This window comes from Malus domestica, chromosome 10, assembly GCF_042453785.1.
Source record: "Malus domestica chromosome 10, GDT2T_hap1".
NCBI classification, from domain to species: Eukaryota; Viridiplantae; Streptophyta; class Magnoliopsida; order Rosales; family Rosaceae; genus Malus; species Malus domestica.
In genome coordinates this window covers 22,118,652-22,140,509 of record NC_091670.1, presented here as the reverse complement: position 1 = coordinate 22,140,509, position 21,858 = coordinate 22,118,652, and the positions used below count along the sequence as shown (strand labels likewise).

The following is a 21,858-nucleotide window of genomic DNA, read 5'->3' as shown; positions in this document are numbered from 1 at the left end:
ATAATTGTTAACGGGTGTTAACGGGTGAAACGGGTGACCCGTTAGCTTAACGGGTTGGATTCGGATGATCCGTTAACTTAACGGGTCGGGTTGAACCCAACCCAAACCCAATAAACCCGACCCGTTTACAGGTCTACTTAAAGCCTAGGGTAAACCATGAGAAATTGTGTCCTCAAAAGTAATCCCAAATGGCATGAAATAGCCCACAAATTTGGGAATTACACTTGTAGTAGCAAGTGAATAATATTATGACACCTTGTACATACATCTAGGTCATTGGTCAAGTGGTCCACAATTAGATGTTGATTAAGATCACAAATACGCTTTCAAATTCTCAAGAAGAAAATGAGGATCCAAGATCAAAATTTAGATGGTATGAGGACCAATTTTCGTGTGAGCAATCCTTGCAAGGACTTGCACAATGCACTGTGTTGAGGCCTAGAAAATGTCCATATGGATTCATTAGAATCCGACACATCATTGTGGATCATGAATGGCCATGATAATCATGCCATTATTTAGTCACTAAACTTCTAGTTTATGACAAGCATACACTACTTATATGATTATGCAATACAACACGTAAAAGAAAGTAGAAACCTTTTTGAAGAAAAAAAAAATGAATTGAACTAAATTAAAATATAATTCAATATAGAAATAAATTCAATTCATATGACATCCCGTCCCGAATTTAATATTATTTTATTCTCTAACCTTAGAAAATTACAAAAATGCCCTTGATAGGTGGAAATCCTTTGTGGACATTTGAGTCCTTATCACTCCTCATTACTTTGCATATATTTCTAGGTGGTATCTATTCTTACGAACATGTGAGCGTGAACGGGTGTAAATTGGATGATTTATGCATGTTTCCCAAATAGGGGCAAAATGGTAATTTTATACTCTTGGGAATTTATTACTTGTTTATCAAGACAATAACGAGTTATCGGTATTGCAGGTTGCAGACTATAATATCAATAGTTTATTCGTTGGGTTTGTTAAGCAAGTGGGTAAGTGGACCTGTCTAAGGTAATATTTTATTAATTAGGCCTCGTGCCTAATTAATTATTATTTGGACATGACCCAATGACACACACATATTCTCATAGTACTCGATGATGTGAATGCGTGGGCGCCAGTAGAACCAAATTTGGAGTTACAATGAAGATTCTACGAAGACCGAACATCAAGGGCAATTTGGTAATTTTACGTTGTGCGGGGAGATATTTTATGTCTTTCCTTTTGTGACCTTGTTTTGTGAGCCAGTAGGGCCCACACCCCACTCTTTCTCTCTCTCATGTGTCCCCTCCATGGTTTCCTCACTTTGTCTCAAGCTCTCTAACTCTTTTGGTATCCCTCTCACTTTTCTCCCTCTCTTCTTTTCCCCCCCACTTTCTCAACCTCTCTCTCCAACTTCCTCTCTCATTCAAACTCTACACTATCTCCCTCTTAAACTCTTTTTTTTTTTTTTTTCTGTGAATCACAAAAGTTAGGACGAGCTCCCTCACCTCACACTTTCCCATCCCTCTCATCTGTACATGTAAGCATTAGCACGGTGGAGCCGCCGTTTCTGCATCAATCTTAGACCACTCAGATCACCACCATGTCTTACATGCCCTTCCCCGAGCCTAGTAATGATCACTAGCGCCATGTTTTTTGGCGAACTCGTGACAACTCCACCATGGTGAGCCTTGGGACCTCTCAACCTCAAATCCTTCTTATTTTGAACTCCTGATAATGTTTTTAACCTTAAAAGTGTGATTGGGGGTGAAGTAGTGCAGAAAAAACCTCGGGGAAAATTTTCCAAAAAATAGTGAGGAAAACCGTGGCCACAAGCCATTTTCAGATCATTTTTCCGGCCACTCAGACCATAATTGGGCTCCCACTTCCCACTTTGGTATGATTTTGTTCCTTACATTTCTAGCTTCCAATTGGCTTTTCAATCATCAAGTTTGGTGAAGAACTAAGCTCAGAATGTGCTCTAGACGTGAGCTCAAAAACCTGCAAAATCTGAAAATTTGAGAAGAAGGCTCGTGGGTGTGCATGGTGGCTCGTGCGGCGCCGTATGGAGGAGCCCGAGGTCCCTCTTTAGGTTTCTCAATGTGTCGAATCTGAATCCGCCCTCTATTTTCTAAAATTTGATCATTTTAAAATAGTTCATTTATTAGCCAAACTTTGTACGAATACATAAATTTACGTTAGAACTTTATATATTTACGTAAATGGTTTTGTTTCTAGGTGAAACGCATCGCAAGGATCTCTGATGCCCACGAGGCGGGTTCGACCTAACGACATGATTTGTCAGTGGGTCTTTGCTTTTAAATATGTTATATTTAATTAGTTTGCATACATATATTTAATAAATAATTTTCTACGTTATGCCTAAATTAGGTTAATGTTTATAAGAATTTGGGCATTGACGGAATTTATGAAATTATTCTACATCATTTGAGATGCACATGTATGCATATTATTATTATTATGGGATGCTTTAATTATATTTACAGTCACAAATATTATTATTTTATTATTGTGAATTACGAAATTTACGTAGCATGATCATATTTATATTACTGCTCATCATGCATGCTACATTGGTGTTTGTAATCGCCCGGGCCAAGGCTAGCCTTCACATGTATATTCACATTGCACCGTATACTCACCTTGGATCTATGGTAGGTGATATTCTTGTCCTAGATTACTATAGGCAATTAAGACTCGTATGTGACATGCATAGCGCCAATCTTCACGTAATTGTAGTACTAAAGTGTAAATCATTATTACACCCAGTCATGTTCATGTCAGAATACCTCTGCATGAACTCATGTGTCAGCATATGTCGATGAGCACCCAATATTATATGTTTGTTTATGCGAGATATGGCGATTATCGAATGTTATATGTTTTATGTGTGAAATATTGCGATCTACCGTATTTCTGAAATATTATTGTTTACGCTAAGTGTTTTCATACTATATGTAGTGTATATATTTGGAAACTATACTTGTTTTAGGGGTTATAAGTTTTCGAAAGGGCTTTTACAAAACTTTATTTTCAGGCCCACTCATCCTTATTTTTGCCCCTCCAGGTTTTAGTGGTAGTGCTCATGTCGACGAGGATTTCTGGCAAACGCTAATATAAGAGAATATTTCTGATGGTATAATTCTTATTCTAATTTTACTGTACTTTACTTATGCTTTGATATCACATGTGAAATGGGTTTGATCCCGCTTACATACCCACTCTTGTACTTAGTCACTTTTAGGTTTAAATTTACTCACATTTTCCACATCACCACCCTTTATGGCTTCGTCACCTTCCTGGTGTTGATCAACACAACTTGATTCGGAGTCCAGGTGAACATTCCGGGTCGAGGTGTGTCAATTAACGAATTCATAATAACATAAGAAAATTGAAATAAACAAAATTGAAGTCAACATAATATAACAAAATGAAGAGCCAAGCTATTTGGGAGATAACTTGACCGTTAATTGCTTGTAAACTCAATGTGGGAGATAAAACTCAACCACGAAAAAAAAAATTTATTTTCCATTGTATGAATAGCAAGTCTTATACCTCAAAGTGGGTTGTATCCATTGAGTTCAAATTCATGGGAGAATTGTAAAAATTGGCTAAACTCCTTTTTTTTTTTTGGGGGTAAAGTACAAAAAACTATGTCAACTATTGGTGTCACGACACTTTTATACCTTATATTTTAAAATTGACAATGTACCTCATCTTTAGAATTTGGTCCAACATTATACCTTCCGTTACTTGGCTGTTTACTTTTCTGTTAAATGCTGACGTGGCTTGATTCAGAGCCAATTTTCTATTAAAAAATTAATAAAATATTATTAAAAACTAAAAAAAAATATTTAATATTTTTTAAAATAATAAAGAAAAGTAAAAAAAAAAATCCTTCTGTTCATCCCTTTCCCCCCCTATCTCTCTCCCCCTCTTCATCTTTTTCCCTGCTTAATCTTCAACAAAAAACAAAAACAAAAACCAAAATAAATTTGAAAACCCATCAACCCCCCAACCCCCCTCGGAAGAAGAAGAAGAAGAAGAAGAAAAAATAAATGCAACCCAACCCAGTTCTCCTTCTTCTTCTTTATGGGTTCACTGGGGGGGGGGGCATTTAATTTTTTTTCCTTCTTCTTCCGCCGGGGGGGGGGCGGGGTTGGGGGGTTAATGGGTTTTCAATTTTTTGTTTTTTTTTTTTTTGTTGTTGTTGAAGATTAAGCAGGGAATAAGATGAGGATGGGGAGAGAGGGGGGAAGGGACGAATAGAGGGATTTTTTTTATTTTTATTTTTTACTTTTCTTTATTATTTTAAAAAATATTAAATAAATTTTTTTAGTTTTTAATAACTTTTTAATAGAAAATGAATCCCGAATCAAGTCACGTCAGCATTTAATTGAAAAGTAAACGGCCAAGTAACGGAAGGTATAACATTGGACCAAATTCTAAAGATGAGGTACGACATTGTTAATTTTAAAAGATGAGGTATGAAAATGTCGTGACACCAATAGTTGAGGTAGTTTTTTGTACTTTACCTTTTTTTTTTAATCAAGACTTGGTAAACATACACCAAATATTGTGGGGTAAGGTAGAGTCATGCTCGATGCCTAATTTCAATATCATAAGTATCACCAAAATAATGTGTCAAATGTAGTTATGCAATGACAACTCGAGGAACTTTAGGCCCTCCAAGATGTTGAATCAATGAACGCTAGGTTCTGATTCAATCGAATAATTTGTAATCTAGAATGTGCAATTTCATTCCTAGATTAGAGAAACTACATGTCACATCCCAGCCCGGGCCCCCACCACATCCTGGGCTTGACTCCACTGTAGCACGATATTGTCCGCTTTGGGCCCGGACCATGCCTTCATGGTTTTATTTCTGGGAACTCACACGAGAACTTCCCAGTGGGTCACCCATCATGGGATTGCTTTCGCACGAACTCGCTTAACTTCGAAGTTCCAATGGAACCCGAAGCCAGTGAGCTCCCAAAAGGCCTCATGCTAAGCAGAGATGAGAATATACATATAAAGCTTACAAGATCCCTTGGACGATGTGGGATGTTACAATCCACCCCCCTTAGGGACCCGACATCCTCTTCGGCACACTTCAGACCAGGGAGTGGCTCTGATACCAAATTGTTACATCTCGGCCCGGCCCCCACCACATCTCGGGGCACACTTCAGACCAGGGATTGGCTCTGATACCAAATTGTTACATCCCGGCCCCGGCCCCCACCATATCTCAAGCTCGACTCCACCGTAGCATGATATTGTCCGTTTTGGGCCCCATCTTGGGATTGCTCTCGCGCAAACTCATTTAACTTCGGAGTTCCGATGAAACCTGAAGCCAGTGAGATCCTAAAAAGCCTCGTGTTAGGTAAAGATGAGAATATACATATAAGGCTTACAAGATCCACTCCCCTGGGCGATGTGGGATGTCACAATCCACCCCCTTAGGGGCCCGATATCTTCGTCGGCACACATCCAGCCAGGGATTGGCTCTGATATCAAATTGTCACATCTTGGCCCGGGCCCTCACCACATCCTGATTTCATTAAAACTCAACATCACAAATAACTCACATAAATTAAGGATCAACACTTCATTGGCTCTTTGATTTCATATAACACACATAAAGTAATAAATAAGTAGTAAATGAAATCATATTTGTGAATGCAACGATTAATTGGTTGGCAATTGGAAGTATAACCATCCGTTGAATGAATAAACTTTTAATTGACCACTGATATCTAAAAGCATATAGGAATTACATCATGATTTAATTCTTGCATACCATGAGTTAAACGAAGAAAATCAGATTAATTATTTCTTTGAATTGATTAGCGATTAAAAGTATCATTTATGCCATGGTTGTAACAGTGGAAGTTGAAATGAATGACAAGAAACATGATACCAAGAGAAATCAAAGCTCATACTACTATTAAGTGGATGAATGGCACAAACCGTGAGAATAGCAAACCAATTTGATTCAAACCCAATTTATCAAATATGGAATTGTAATATGAGACTCCATTTGTGTGAAGAAAACCTCACGGTGGTGGGGTTCATATAAAAAAAACTTGGACATCCCCAATAGAAAAAAAAATTGCATCAATGATCATATGAAATTTATGAATATAAAGAAGAAAAAGAAACTCATATGAGTAGAAAAACCACATCGCGCACTTGGTAATCTATGAACGTCATATTACACCATTCAAGTTGTGCATATCATCATGGTATAGAACTCTTTGTGGAGAAACATGCATATGAGAATAAGTTGTACGAAACAAAATTAAGAGCATCATGAAGTCTAATGGTTGAGCACAAAAGAAAACTCTAAACAATGCTATATGAGCTAAATCGAAAAATTCAATAAAAGAAAATTGAATCAAGAGCGTGTTGATAATGTGTTGGAAATAAAGTATAGAAAAAGAGAGAAACAAGAGAAAGAATGGGGAGGAGAAAACAAAGTGTCAATTTTCATTATCATTAGACCATCTTTATATAGGACATCAAATACATGAGTGGTTGCCCAAATGTTCACTATAGTAACCCAAAAGCTTCTCTACCTTATTATGATGTTTATGATAGTTTACTAACATACATTGTATAAGGACAACGACTATTTGTTTCACAACATAATTCATATTTTTAAGATGAATTGTTGGTTTGTTTGATGCACATGCATGATTGGGCAATTACAAATTTAATTAATTTTTTATTTCAAAATAATTTTTAAATGATGGTTAAGAAAATAAATAATTTTAATTATTATAGTTGGTTTGTTTGATGCACATACATGATTGGGCAATTACAAATTTAATTAATTTTTTATTTCAAAATAATTTTCAAATACCAAAAGCGTTTCCTAGATGCGTTTGATGGACATAAAATAAAGATCTAGTGGAATAGCAAATAGCAATTAGTAAATGGTCTTTTATGTGATTATAATAAAGGCGTTTTCATTTATTTATTTATTTTTATTTTCACAAACGATATTATCTAAACTAAAGGAGAGTAGGTGGGTTTAGCCTCACAATGGGCTAGCAATAATTTGGGTCAAATTCATCTTTTGGTGAGAATCAAACCTAAGACCTTTCACTTACAAATGAAGAAGAATACAACTATATTGTAGTACTAAGTGACTAATAAAAGCGCTTTTAGTTACATATTTTTGAAAAGATAGGGCTATTCATACACATTTTTTAACTTTTCACACACTTGTTTTATTTTTGACCATCGAATCGAATGAATTGAAAAGAATTAAGGAACAAAAATTAACAGAAGATGTATGAAAGGTAAAAATGAGTGTGTGGATAGTATCTTCCTTTTTGAAAATGCATATAGAAAGTACTAATACTCATAAGTAATTTAATAGAAGTATGTGGATTTTTTTCAAAATTTTATGCCAAGCACTGTAAAAGCGTTTTTTGATCTTTATAAGTGTTTCTAATTCTCTCTACCATTTTTCCTACTTTCCAATACCAACCGCTTTGAGTTAAAATTATGTATTTAGAGATTATATTGAAAAATAATTGGATTAAAGGCCAGAAGAAAGTAAATTATATCACCTTAAACCATGGTTTAACAGTATTCTTCATTACTTGTATGTGCAAGGTCTTAAGTTTAACTCTCACGAATGGTGAGTTTGACACTAATTTATTAAAATGTGGCTTAATCCAGATTCTCCACCCTTAATAAGTGTAAATATATAGTCGAATAATAAAAAGGTAAATTATCTATACTAATATATAATGCCACCAGCCCATTTGGGATCATAGGCTTCACCAAAAATAATGGGACAAAAATACTCCCCAAACCAAAAAGTTCAAAAGCAACCTAAAATAATGTAAGGGTAATTTGATAATTTTGTCATAAAAAGATATTTTTAATTTTTTTTTATAATTATTATTTCACTATTACGTGGAATGTCCATCGATTTTTTCTATCATGCTCTAATATTATTCACTTAGTCCAACTGTACAACTCTTTGAATTTATAAGAGCTATGACTTATTATGTAAAGTTGTAATTGTTGTATCGAATCATCATACAATCAGTTATTTATTAAATTTTATTTTCTTTATTTTTTAAACACGTTCAAAACATTTTAAGAGGCGCATAGCGCTGGTGATGAAAAAGAAATAATGAAAAAAAAATATTGAAACAATTCGCACATATAAATATATTTAAAATATGTAACGTCGTGATTTAAAAAATATATTTTGCACGCGCGTGAGCTTATGATACAAGCAACAACCACACATTTGGAGGATCATAATCCATTATTTTATATCATATCATATACAAAAGTAGAGTCACATGCCCCTAAACTATGAATAGGCTGTCTGTCTTTCAGTATTTTCATTGTCCTCGCATACATTCGTTAGCAATTAACAAGTTTTAACTTTTAAGTCAACATTTTCATAGTCATATGTCGAATGGTCTGGTATGAGACATGTCATGACGTTGTTAGGATCTCGTATAGGCCTTTATGCCCACTTATTGTTGTCATAATCTTATGTTATTTTGGTCCCATTAGAGTTTTGGTTTTTAATTGGTCTTTAAATTTGTCATAATGTACAGAAATGATCATTTTTTAGTAACATCATTAAAACTTTCATTCAAAATAAAGAGTTTAACGGAACAAATAAGAGATAAAAATTTTGACATAGTCAAAGAACCGTCAATCCACATTTTGAAAAATTTAAAGACCAATACTCAAAAAAAATTATTTTGCGATTGATCTCAAGTATCGTTTTATAGCGCCAAGAAACTATCATACCTTACCAACACCCTAACAATTTCTCAAACTCTTATCCGAACTCTCTCGCATACAATAAGCCCGACGTGGTCTCCTATTCTCATAAATCTCAGATCATGCGTGGCAACAACAAACGGAAATGATTTCTGCACAACCCCTCTTGAGTTTGCTTTGAATTTAGCCAGTCCAAGGACCATAAATAAAGGATGGGCATGGAGAGAAAAGGAGCTTGCGGAAATCACTTCCCGTAAATAAACTCATTTGCCAACAACAAAAAAGAGCAATAAATGCTAGTCCTCTGAGGCTGCTTTAATGCTTTCAAAAGCAACTTCAGAATGAAAGTCAAATATACATGCATGAGAAAAATGGGGGCAAACGTGATGAAAAAATAAATAATGATTTCTATTCGGTTCCTCACTTCCTCTACAACAGAACATGTTTGTATTAACAACTCTTGCCAATTACAAAAGGAGAGAGAGACTCTAATATATCCAGGAGAAAAGCCCGAGAGACTGATGGAACTACGTAGAAGGGAAGAAACTCGTATCGGTCATCTAAAAGAGCAATCTACTGAACTCAAGTTAGAAATCTGTTGTAAGAAGTGTGTCAACTTTCCTCATCCCACTGGCTCTTGGGTATCTCTCCTGATTCAGCAATTACAACCTTCTTTCTCGGTTTTCCACTGTAGGTTCCAGCCCCTCCTTCGATTGTGTACACCATGTCCATTCCCTGAATAACCTTGCCAAAGACAACATGCTCCCCGTCCAACCTGTTCACATGCCAGACATCGTCATTGTATATAACTAGCCTTGCGTTATATAGCAAGTTATACAACTCTAAACTATTTCATATCTCTAGAATGATGCATGTTAATCATTCTCAGAAACTTCAGTGTAATTCTAAACCACAAAGATTCCAAAACTCAGCATCATATAGATGCATGAAACTTTTCAAGACCTCCTATTAGTAACAAGCGTGTTTAAGGACTTGTGACCCTGAACGAACACAAATACACTTGTTTTGGTGGTCTGCCGAAGATTTCTCTCAATTATTGATATTAATTGCTTTGGTTTTATCAATCTTCATGTGACATTTCAGAAAATTCTTGACACGGCATGTCAAGCCAGACTACTCTGATTGCATCACCACAGGAGAAGCCGGTCAGTAGTACTCAAATAGTGGTTAGAAATTAAGGAGAATCTCTCTAGACAATCTTGGACAGCAGGACCTATCCCAAAGAACAAATGTATACATTTTTTGGAAGTTCTGTATAGTAAGGTAACTATGCATTTGTATTGGCTGTATAAACTCTGAACCTTTGTGCCGAGCCATTATTTCTTATTATGTTGTAATATTAAGAATTCCACCCCCAAAAATAACTTACCAACTAGCTTTAATTGTGGTGATAAAGAACTGTGAACCATTGGAATCAGGTCCTGAATTTACCATAGAAACAACACCTGCACATAAAATGCAGTTTCAGGGGAAAACAAATAAAAATGACTTAGTAACAATTCAGAGAATTATGGAGCTTTAGAAATCCATAAATTGTCAAGAAAAGAAAACCGACAACCATAAACTTATGAAATTAAAGACCTGCGTGTGAATGTTTCACTCTGAAATTCTCATCAGGAAATGTGCCGCCATATATAGATTCATATCCCTTCCCATCACGAGAAACAATATCTCCACCTTGAATCATGAACCCAGATACTATACGATGAAATGGTATTCCCTTATAGTGGAGTAGTTTCCCCTTGACACCTTTTCCCTTTTCCCCTAAATTCAAAGAAAGTTTGAATCAGCATAAAAATAGAAAGAGAAGCCTATGCAGTGATAAAAAATTCAGTAGCTCTAACTACCTGTGCACAACGCCCTAAAATTTTCTGCAGAAAAAAGATTCAGGTGTTAGATAACCATGCTTTATTGTAAAAGAAGAAAGCAAGTTGGAAGTCCACAAAATATCAGTCAAAATCAGCAAGATTGCTAAAATTACTGGCTGAGTTGAGTGTACTCGTACATGTAAAACTATGTGTTTTCATGTTTGCCTGTTTGTCAGCACGGTTCAAGTAATCGGGCATTAAAAACAGATCATCCCAAAGATTCAAACAAGTGTAAATAGTTTGGTTATTAGCATGCATTGAAATGAACCAAACTTGAATTCCAATGTCATGATGTTTAATCTAGTAAGTAATTACAGATCATATCACCATGGACTGTGAACAATATCCCCACATTTGGATATGTAAATGGAGGTGGGTTATCGTCAACCTATTTGTGAACTACATAACAAACTATGACCATTTAAAACATATATTTGTAAGATTCTAATGATAATGTATTAACAAGTGAGATGATCACATACCAACAGTTTTTGGAACAACCTCACCATATAATCCAATCACGATTCTACCTGCAAATATAAAGGTGAATAGAAGTTATTAGTGCATAGGAAAGCAATATAAAATAGGATGAAGATAGTTAACATAATAGTATAGACACGGAGCTATACCTAAGTGCTGTCCGTCAATATCAATATCAAGGAATACTCTGTGGGTAATTTCAGGCACCTCTTCTATTTGCGCTTCCTCCTAGACATCAAGTTAGAGAGCTAAATCAATTTGTTTGTAATATTAGGCACGAGCGATTCTTTGCTCTTACTGAAAGTGAAGGCATCATTACTTAAAATATAAACGACTAAAACTAAACTCACTTAAGCAGAAATGTAATGATAAAACCATGGACTTCCACGACTTCATCGGATCTGGTACACGAAATGGTCATGCCTAACATGCAGACATGTTTAGTCATCCCTACAAGGTGTTCCTCAAACAAGCTTATTTGAGGGATCCCTCTGTGGTATAAAGGCAGATGTCAAGCACCAAACCAGAATCGAAAGATTCAGAATGCCACACCTACGCACTACCCACCCACGCATGCATTCTGGTATCAATTTTAAGCACATACCATCTGAGAATCATAGATCACACATGGGGCTAGATAATTGAGCCCACAACTACTAAGTTTCAAGAAACCAAATGCCGAAATTGAAATGTATTACGATGACAATCGAAATTACTAGAATCATAGACATGAGCTACATAGACAAGCTCTGTGAATAGCACAATAACAAAATTCACAGAGTCTGACCAACATATAAGGCTCCACCCATCAAACCACTCTTTAAGTCTTAACCCATTTCACCATTTAGCACATTTCAAATTATTAGCACCCAATTAAGCATTCATTAAATAGAGTATTTGTGAATAATTAGTCCCAAATTCTGATTTCCATATGCCAAAATACTAATTAATAGGTTATAAAGCACCAAAATTTGAACAAAACCCATTAAACCCACATTGCCAAACAATTGTTTGAGCATGAAAAAAAAAACACAAAATCGCATTCAGATCCATAAACTATAGTTAAAACCCAATAAAAATGACAGAAGAAAAAAACTCACCTTCTTATGGGTGGACGAGAAAACGAAAATTAGGAAAATGGCGAGGACGAAGAAGACGATGAGGGATCGAGGCTGAAGCAGGACGGAGATCTCTCGACGCATCGTTCCGATCCTCTCTCTATGTGAATATGGTTCTGAATTAATTAAGAAGTAGTATATCTACCTTGTTGATCTTCCATGTTAGCGTTCCTCTCTCTAGGAAAGACCTTAAATTCGGTGGTGCCAGTGACCTCTGAACTGAGACAGACACACTGGTGACGGTGAGAGAGAGAAAGAGAGGGAGGGAGAGGGGAGAGGCAGAGGACAAAGACCTGCAATTTCCGGTCCAAGAGACAGAGAGAGCAAGTTCAGGTGCGCTAATCCTATTTATTCTTAATTAAGTGCAAATGATGTCTCAACAGGTCATGACAATTCAACTACAACAACAAAGCTACGTGTTAGAGGCCCATTTTAATGAGGGAAAGGAAAAGGAGATAACTGGCGGCAAGGAGAAAAGAGGGAAGGACTTGATAAATTTGTGCGTGTTATTTTTCATGTTTTTTGTCTTTATTTATACTAATTAGAAAGATAATTTTTTTTTTGATGAAAGCAAAATAGCATTAAGAGAGGGTAATTTTTTGTTTTTTAAATTTTATGAAAGCAAAATAGCATTAAGAGAGGGAAAAATCTCGGGAACACCTAAGGCCCCTAAAGTCAAACAACAAGGCATCAGAAGCAACTGAGGGAGTACAACCCACCCAAACATGAAGATTCTCTAAGCCATGTCCATACGAAGTAATGGCATCTGCAACAAAATTAGCTTCCCTAGAAATATGGTTCCAGGAAATAGACTCGAAAGAAGAAGCTAGCCATTTGATGTCTTCAATGATAGCTCTAATATGCCATAGAATGCTACTGTGAACACGAATTTTTTCTGAAACGAAAGAGACAAGAACAACGTGCACAAAATAATATTTTGTATTTGGTGATTTTGGGTTACAATCTCTATTGAATTTGATCCTCTGATTCGATCTCCGTAAGGTGTTGATTTGTGGATGTGCGATTGATCCAAAGGGTCGTTGGGCTTGATCTAAGGATGAACGTTCTTCAAGGGCTGTGGGCTTGATCTTAAAGGTGGATTTGAGCGGATCTTCAAGGAGCCGTTGGGGCTTGATCTTGAGGATGAGCGTTTCTTCAAGGGCCGTTGAGGCTTGATCTTGAATAACGGTGATGAACGAATCTTCAAGGGTTTTTGGGCTTGATCTTGAAGAACAGTGATGAACGGATCTTCAAGGGGCTTTTGGGCTTGATCTTGAAGGAGGATTTTGACGAAGAACGAAGAGGGCTTTCTTGATTCTTCGGGATTGGCTTGAAAGCTTTAGAGTTTCAAAGCTTTAAAGATTTGGGGAATTCTCTTCCAATTTGGGAGTAGAGAAATGTATTTGTGAATTGTAGGATGATTGATACCTTGATGGAGAAGCCTATTTATAGGCTTTGAGAATGAATCAACACCATCCATTTGTTTGGTGAAGTAAGTGGATGTTATAGGTGGGATTAGTGTGTGTTGTAGGTGAATTTGGGTAGATGTTGTAGGTGAAGTAAGGTGGAGGTTGTAGGTGAATTTGGGTGGATGTTGTTGTAGGTGAATTTGGGTGGATGTTGTAGTAGGTGAATTTGGGGGTGGATGTTGTAATTTTTTTTATGCAATGGTTAACATTTATTTCACCAAAATTTCAATGTCTACAAATGCCTCCACTTCAAGGCGCGTTGTATACATGTGCTTGTCACGTGTAGAAGATGCGTTTTGAAGTCCCTTAATGTAGATGTCGATCCAAGGGCCGTTAAGGCTTGATCTTGAATTGGGCTGAGACTTTCTTTTAGTGCCGTTGAGGCTTGTTCTTGAATTTTGTTTGAAATTTCCTCAAGGGCCGTCGAGGCTTGATCTTGGATGAAATTGGACCACAAGGAGCTTCATGTGGTAGACGATCTTCGGCTTTGGTAATGGATGAATCGGCACGTATTTTGTTGCGCTTGTTGACTTTCCACAGCTTTGATCTTGAATTGGGTTGGAGGGTTTTCTGGTTTCCTCCAATCATTGATTTTCCACAGGCTTATTCTTGAACTGGGCTTGTGATTTCTTCAAGGGCCGTTGAGGCTTGATTCTTGAAGGTGGATTTGAACACATGGCAAGTAGGTACGAGATGAAGGTGACGACTTGTTGCTTTGTTCAATCTTTCTAATTCACACATGAGCAATTTGGTCAACGGTATGATCTTCAAGATTGATGGGCTCTTCTTCCAGTTGGTGACTTGATCTTTAAGGATTTGATTCAAGGGTGGTGAATCGGCACGTGCAGCCCACAACGCCTAGCGAGTCGACCCAAGAATTTGAGGGTCAAAAGAAATCCCTCAAATCTAGAGTACTCTTTGACCTTGATATGAAATACTTTTGCTTTTGAAGAAGTAGCGGATGAATCGGCACATGCTTTGTTGTGCTTGTCTCCACACGCTTCAATGTATCATTTTCCCTTGCCTTATCTATTCTTCTGGCAACATGTGGTATCTTCTCGAGTTCTTCATTTCAGACTCATTCTGCTGAGTTGACTGTGCAGGCTGCATTCTTCTCTGCTTGTTTCTTCTGCACGTTGTTTCCACATGTTGCAAGGTATCATTTTCACTTGCCTTATCTGTTCTCCGAGCAGATGCAGCATGTTCTTTGGAAGTACAGCAGTAGTGGAAGACGAGTACTCGAGAGCAGTACCGTGTAAGCAATCAGGAAGGGATTCCAAGCAGTCGGTTCCAGATGGGAAGTTTGAGTGGAGGTTCCGACATATTGTTTTCTTTATCCTTATCTTTGTAGGTAAGAACAAGGACAAAGGAAAGGACAGGGAGATTGCATGATATGAGATACTCTTGCTTTCTACCCTGATGATATGAGATACTTTTGCTCTTGAAGACTTGTTGGTAGAGGTATCCTAGGGGATGAGGAACACTGAGTGACTCGAGAGGCTTCGTTGGGAATGCATTCTCGGAGATGAAGAAATGTTGAGTATGTCTACCTTGCTCTGGAGGGTGAAGGTGGACAGTTATAGGAAGTTCTTTAATACCTGTAGAGGTACTATTCTTTCACTTGTGTCGGCAACCATTGAGTGATTGATCAGTATGGCTTCACGTGCTTTCTTCTTCGTCAGAAATCTTCGACAAATTGCCCGTAATTTTCGCAAAAGCTAAATGTGCATGTGACAAGTGCTGACAAGGCTGAAAAAGACTGGCGCTTCTTCGATATCTGGGATCGGCGCTTCGACAAATTACCCGTGATTTCTGCAAAGCTGAGTTTACATGTGACGGGTGCTGACGAGGCTGAAAAAGACTGGCGCTTCTTCGATATCTGGGATCGGCGCTTCGACAAATTACCCGTGATTTCCGCAAAGCTGAGTTTGCGTGTGACGGGTGTTCACAAGGCTGAAAAAGCTGGAGTCTCTTCGATTTCTGAGATTGTCTCGTGGTTTCTGAGTAGGCCTAGCTTTTGAGGAAGGAGGCGCCTCTTCGATTTCGGAGCAGACGCCTCTTCGATTTCTGAGTTTGCTCCTCTTCAATTTCTAAGTTTTTATAGAGGCATGCATTATGTTCCAACACACTTGAATTACCGCCTATAAAAACTCCCCTTTTGCATATCTGAGATCTTTAATTTGTCCGACCTCTTCATTTTGTTGAACACCTTCGGAAATGTCTTTCCCATCTGACCGTCGTCTTGACTTGAATATCGAAGAAGATATTGACATGTCTTCTCCAAGAAACATTTGGCAGCCGTCCTTTGTATCCTCCAACGGTCCTCTTACAGTTGGAGATACTATGATGAGGAATGATGCAACAGCTGCAGTGGTTGCTAGAAATCTTCTCACTCTAAGGGATAGTAGGATGCTTTCCAAGCGGTCTGACGAGAAGGCTGTTCAGGACTCTTTGGCCTTCAGCGTCCAATGTGCAAGCTTAGTATCGAACATGGGTCAACGCCTTCTTGCTCGATCTCGTCAGGTTGAGTCTTTGATGGCCGAGGTGGCTAGTCTTCGGCAAGAGATCAGAGGGCTTAGGCACGAGAATAAAGAGTTGCACATGCTCGCAACTAGTTATTCAACGAGCATGAAGAGGAAGCTGGATCAGCTGCAGGAGTCCGAAGTTCGGGCTCGGAGTGATCATCAAAGGTTTATGGCGTTACTCCTGAGACAACTTATGCCCTCGTCATCTGGCGCTTCACCAAGTGTTGAGGCTCCGGAAAATCAAGCTCTGGCGCTTCGTCTTTCTAATGTTCCATCGAGTGCTGCAGTACCACCTGATCAACCTTTGTGAAGGCTCCTTATTGTTTGTTGCTTGCACATTTGTAAATTTTTTTTTTTTTCATGTAGAATGCAATTTTATGTAATCTTACCAGAGAAATAAATAAAATAGACTTTATTTCTTTCAATGCTTTTTTTTTATTTTTTTCTTTCTTTCTTTTTTATTTTTTTATTTATTATTATTATTTTATTTTACGCACTTGTAATTTCTTAGAGATATCAATGGACATGGTTTATTTTATTCAGTGCATTGTGATAAGCACAAATAAAACATATAACTCACTAAGATGTGTCGCCTTTTATGCTCGTGCAGATAATGAGCGTTTGTTGTCGCCTTTTAGGGGTAGTAACGTTTTAAGAATCTGCCATTGATGGGGCCGATCCTCAAACCGTCTTCTGCCATGATTAAGTAGGCGCCGTTGGTGTAGACCTCTTGTATTACGTATGGTCCATCCCACTTTGATGTGAACTTGCTTTTTGTCTTGTGAGTTGTGATCATAGGCCTACGCAATGCGAGGATGAGATCTCCAGTTTGGAAAGACCTTGGGCGGACTTTTTTGTTGAATGCCTTGGATAGCCGTGCTTGGTAGCATTCCAAGTGTTGTTGAGCTTCGAGCCTCCTTTCATCGAGTGCTTCCAACTCTTGAAGGCGCAACTTTGCATTCTCTTCATTAGTCAAGCCTTCTTGTATAGCCATTTTTAGTGAGGGGATTTAACTTTCGAGCGGTAGAACAGCTTCCACACCATATACAAGAGAATAAGGTGTAGCTTGGGTAGGAGTCCTATGTGTCGTCCGATATGCCCAAAGTGCTTCGCTTATCCTTTCGTGCTAGTCTCTCTTTGTTCGGCCGATCACCTTCTTTAGGAGATTGCATAATGTTTTGTTGAATGCTTCCGCAAGACCGTTGGCTGGAGCATGATACATGGAAGACTTGTGTTGCTTGAACTTGTATTTCTCGCAGAGCTCATCCACGAGTCGGTTGGAGAATTATTTTCCGTTGTCAGTGATGATGTAGCGAGGCACACCATATCGGTGGATGATATGCTCCTTGATGAAACGGACGACAGTTTCCTTCTTTACTTCCCTTAGGGGTATGGCTTCAGCCTATTTGGAGAAGTAATCTGTTGCAGCTAGGATGTAAACTTCTCCTGCAGATGACTTTGGAGTAATTGGTCCTACGACGTCCAATCCCCATGCATCGAATGGCCATGAAGCAGTTGTAGGGTGTAATGGTTCAGGTGGTTGATGTATGAAGTTGGCGTGGAATTGGCAGGCTTGACACCTTTTGGCATGTTCCAGGCAGTCCTTCACCATGCTTGGCCAGTAGTAACCCATTCTTTTGAGCTGGAAATGTAGCTTTGGTCCAGATTGATGCGCCCCGCATACACCTGAGTGTGCTTCTTCCATGGCTTGATTGGCTTCTTCCTCACCTAGGCATCTCAGGAGTACTCTTTCGAAAGAACGCCGGTAGAGTGTTTCTTTGTAGTAGAGGAAGTGAGGTGCTCGTCGACGTATTTCAGAGCAGTGTCTAGGATCATCTGGAAGCTTTCCATACTCTAAGTAGTCGATCAGTGGTTGTCTCCACTCTTCAACATCGACTGGAAGTACTGAGATGACATTTGTATCATCCAGTAGCATTTCGGTGATGAGGGGGATTACCCATCTTTGGCACACTAGCACGTCTGCAGCTTCGTTTTCTCCTAATGTCATGCTCGAGGCTAGGTTAGCAAGAGCGTCTGCCATTTGATTTTCTTTTCTTGGCACATGTTCTAGTGTTACAGCCTCAAATCTTTGTAGTAATTAAGTTGCCAGCCGGAAGTATGGGACAAGATCATCTTTTCTCACCTTATATTCAGTCAATAGTTGATTAATTATGAGCTTGGAGTCGCCATATACCTCGAGGGCTGTGATTTCCATGTTGATCGCCATTTGGAGCTCAATGATCAGTGCTTGGTACTCAGCGACGTTGTTGGAGCATAATTCGCTTAGTTGGAAGGAATAAGGTAGTATTTGCCTTTGTGGCAACATGAATACTACTCCTGCCCCCGCTCCGTCCACTCGTGTAGATTCGTCGAAGAACATCGTCCATGTCGGGAAGATGTCGATGTAAAACACGTCCTCGTCAGGCAAGTCGTCTGAGATTTTCCAATCAGCTGGGATTGGGTGATCAGCAAGAAAGTCTGCTAGCGCTTGCCCCTTGACGGCTTTAGTTGGGACATAGATGATCTCATACTGATTAAGAAGCAATGCCCATTTAGCGAGTCACCCTGTCAAGACTGGTTTGGACATGACGTATTTGACCGGGTCAACTTTAGCAACCAAGTGGATAGTGTAAGCATGCATGTAATGCCTGAGCTTCTGGATGACGAATACCAAGGCAAGGCACATCTTTTCTATTGGGGAGTAGTTCAACTCGGCACCAGTGAGAGTTCGGCTGAGGTAGTAGAGCGCTCATTCTTTCTGGGATTCATTCTCTTGCGCCAAGAGTGCTCCAACTGAACTTTCCTGAGCGGCGATGTACAATATTAGTGGTTTCCCAGGCACAGGCGCCCCCAAGACAGTTGGACTTGACAAATACTTTTTTATGCTTTCAAAAGCATTGTGGCATGCTTCGTCCCATACAAACGGAACATCTTTCTTCATGAGTCGGCTGAACGGTTGACAACGCCCTGCAAGGTTAGAGATGAAGCGTCTGATGAAGGCCAGCCGTCCTTGTAGGCTTTTCAGCTCGTGTAGGTTTCTTGGCTCAGGCATGCTTTGAATGGCCTTGATTTTTTATTGGTCCACTTCAATACCACGGTGCTTGACAATGAAGCCGAGGAACTTTCCGGAGGTGACGCCGAACGCACATTTTAACGGGTTCATCTTGAGGTTGTATTTTCGCAGCCTTTCGAACACTATTCGCAGATCCTTCAAGTGGTCTGATCTTTTCTTTGTCTTGACCACCACTCGTCTACATAACATTCTACGTTTTTGTTGGAAATGTGCCCTAAAGCCAATCATATGATGATACTTTACGGACATTTTACATGTTAAACTAATCTAGTTTAATATAAAGGGCAAAGATTATTGTTTGAGCCGTCTCATATAAATGTTATATGCTTAAACGATAAAGTCCAAGGAATATGTGATTGGAAGAATGTAATCTAATGAAGTTAGATTCATGAGACCATTCTTTCGTAGACACATCCTAAATGTTCCTGATCATAGGATTGCCAATTGGGCATTGACAGTCCGTCAAGATCGGTACGTGCTATGTCTTCTCTCAGGGAGAGTGACTAGTCTCGAGTCATTGGTGTGTGTGACATCAAGACAAGTACGTAGGTGCTCAGTAGAGAATGAGTTCACTGAACGCGATCAACGAAGAGTTCTCATACTCATGTCACATGAGAACTCATGTTTGGGATAATGCAAATTAGTCATTTGACCTGAGGCAACACAGTTGTCTTGTGGTTAAGTCCTTGATCTTTGATTATGTCAATGTCACCCCATCGGGGTGTCCACGGCATCGTTGGGGTTAAGCCACTTAGTCATGGAGGCAAGTGAATGCGCAACAAGGGATCTCTAACCTTCAAACCGTTTGAGGGAGAATACTTTATGATATGATTTAGAATCTCTGGCCAGAGTATGATTGAGATTTAGAAAAGTCGTTCTAAATCACATTCAAGGAAATCATATAAGAACACGAATCACATTGGATAGTAGACATGAATAAATAAACTATCAAACCAAACAATGTGGTCAGGAGTATTAGATTAGAGAAAGACCGTATTGCATTTGTAATCCTAAACTGAATAGGTTCTTAACCTCTTCTGATTAGCTTGGGTAACCATGACATACGGCTAGGTGTCACTCATGGTTTGTGGAAGCCCTAAAAGTGTATTATCACTAAAGGGAGAATTGAAAGTAAGTTTCAATTCATAATCGATTTGAAAGAGTTTTGATCGCCCACTGCCTCGCTAAAAGGAACCTAATGGATCGTACACCGTATAAGGTGGAGATGGATGAAACAAACTAAATGAGTAAGAACAATTGAATAGTTTAGTTATTTATGGCAAGGATTAATTAATATGTTAATTAATCAAACGAATAAGTTCGTTAAAGACCTCGGGATAGGTTTTGGACCTTAAGGCCCAATGGGCTTCGAACGTCAAGCCCATTGACTTAAGTTGTATGACAACTTAATGAATAATGATTCACTAAGACCCAAAAGCCCAAACAACCCCCCATGGCCGGCCATATAAAGAAAGGGTAGTGAACTTGCTTTAATTACAAGTTTGCCACTCAAATGAATAAAGGTATAAATATGACTTTATAGCCTTTTATTCATTAAGGGTTTCTTTTAGAGAAAATTGGTGAGAACTTGTCTCTCCATTTTCTCTCTAGGAGGCCGGCCCCTTGGGGGGTGCATCTTGCAATCCCACTACTCCAAGGTCACTCATTTCTTCTCCAATCTCTCCTTGGTGAAGAGACTTAGAGGTTCCCTACTTTGGGAACTTGGAGAAACCTATTCTTCCATCCAAAAATATAGATTTAAGATGCAAGGAATGAAGGCCCTCTCTTTGGGTGATTAGCCTTTGCTTATGCAAAGAGGAATCTACAAAGGTATAAATCTCAACTCACTTTGTTTTGAGTTGAGTTTTGGTTCACCAATCTACTAGGCTTTGAATTTCTTGGTTAATGTTTTGTTTTTAAGTGCATGCTAGCATGTTTCCGCCTTTAATTGTTAATTGCATGCTATATGATGTTGCTTAAATGAACATGTTTTCACAAAATAATCCTCCGGGAAGTGCACTGTTGGAAGAAATCCTCCGGGAAGTACTCGTGCAAGGAGACGGGAATACGTGGCTCTTGCTCCACAGGTTCCCCAGCATACATTGGCTTAGCAACTTTTCCATTTCTTTTAGGCTTCCTACTGTTGCGGCGGTGGTGCTTTCTCCCTTGCTCCCTCTTTGGCCTTATAACTTGCGGTCTTGGCTTCCTCGTCTTCTTATAGGTTACCAACGTCCACCCTTCTCCATCATCGGTAAGTGCATCCTGGTCGTTTGCCCCCGGCGATGGTTGAGCAGAGGGTATCGTGCAACTTGAGCATTGATAGGAATGGTCGGGTGTTGTTTGGAGAGGCACGGGATAGAATGATCCAAATGCAACTGTAGTAGCATGTGTTGCGGCCGTGTCTTCGAGGTCGAGCTCGATTTGCCCTTGTTGTGCTAGCTTCATGATGAGCTCTTTGAGGATGAAGCACTTACCAACAGAATGGCTTACGATTCGATGGTACTTGCAGTACTTAGG

General features: G+C 38.8%; 1 protein-coding gene across 1 annotated transcript; it reads right to left on the bottom strand.

Moving 5' to 3' along the window:
• Window positions 1-9,174: 9,174 nt before the first annotated feature.
• Window positions 9,175-12,776, bottom strand: LOC103412498 (peptidyl-prolyl cis-trans isomerase CYP21-1). Its single transcript, XM_008351052.4, has 7 exons — window positions 12,257-12,776; window positions 11,306-11,384; window positions 11,159-11,206; window positions 10,656-10,679; window positions 10,390-10,572; window positions 10,178-10,253; window positions 9,175-9,562 (listed from the first exon to the last, which is right to left on the bottom strand). The coding sequence occupies exons 1-7, from the start codon at window positions 12,356-12,358 to the stop codon at window positions 9,400-9,402; spliced, it is 675 nt and encodes a 224-aa protein (XP_008349274.1). The 5' UTR covers window positions 12,359-12,776; the 3' UTR covers window positions 9,175-9,399.
• Between the last annotated feature and the right edge of the window lie 9,082 nt (window positions 12,777-21,858).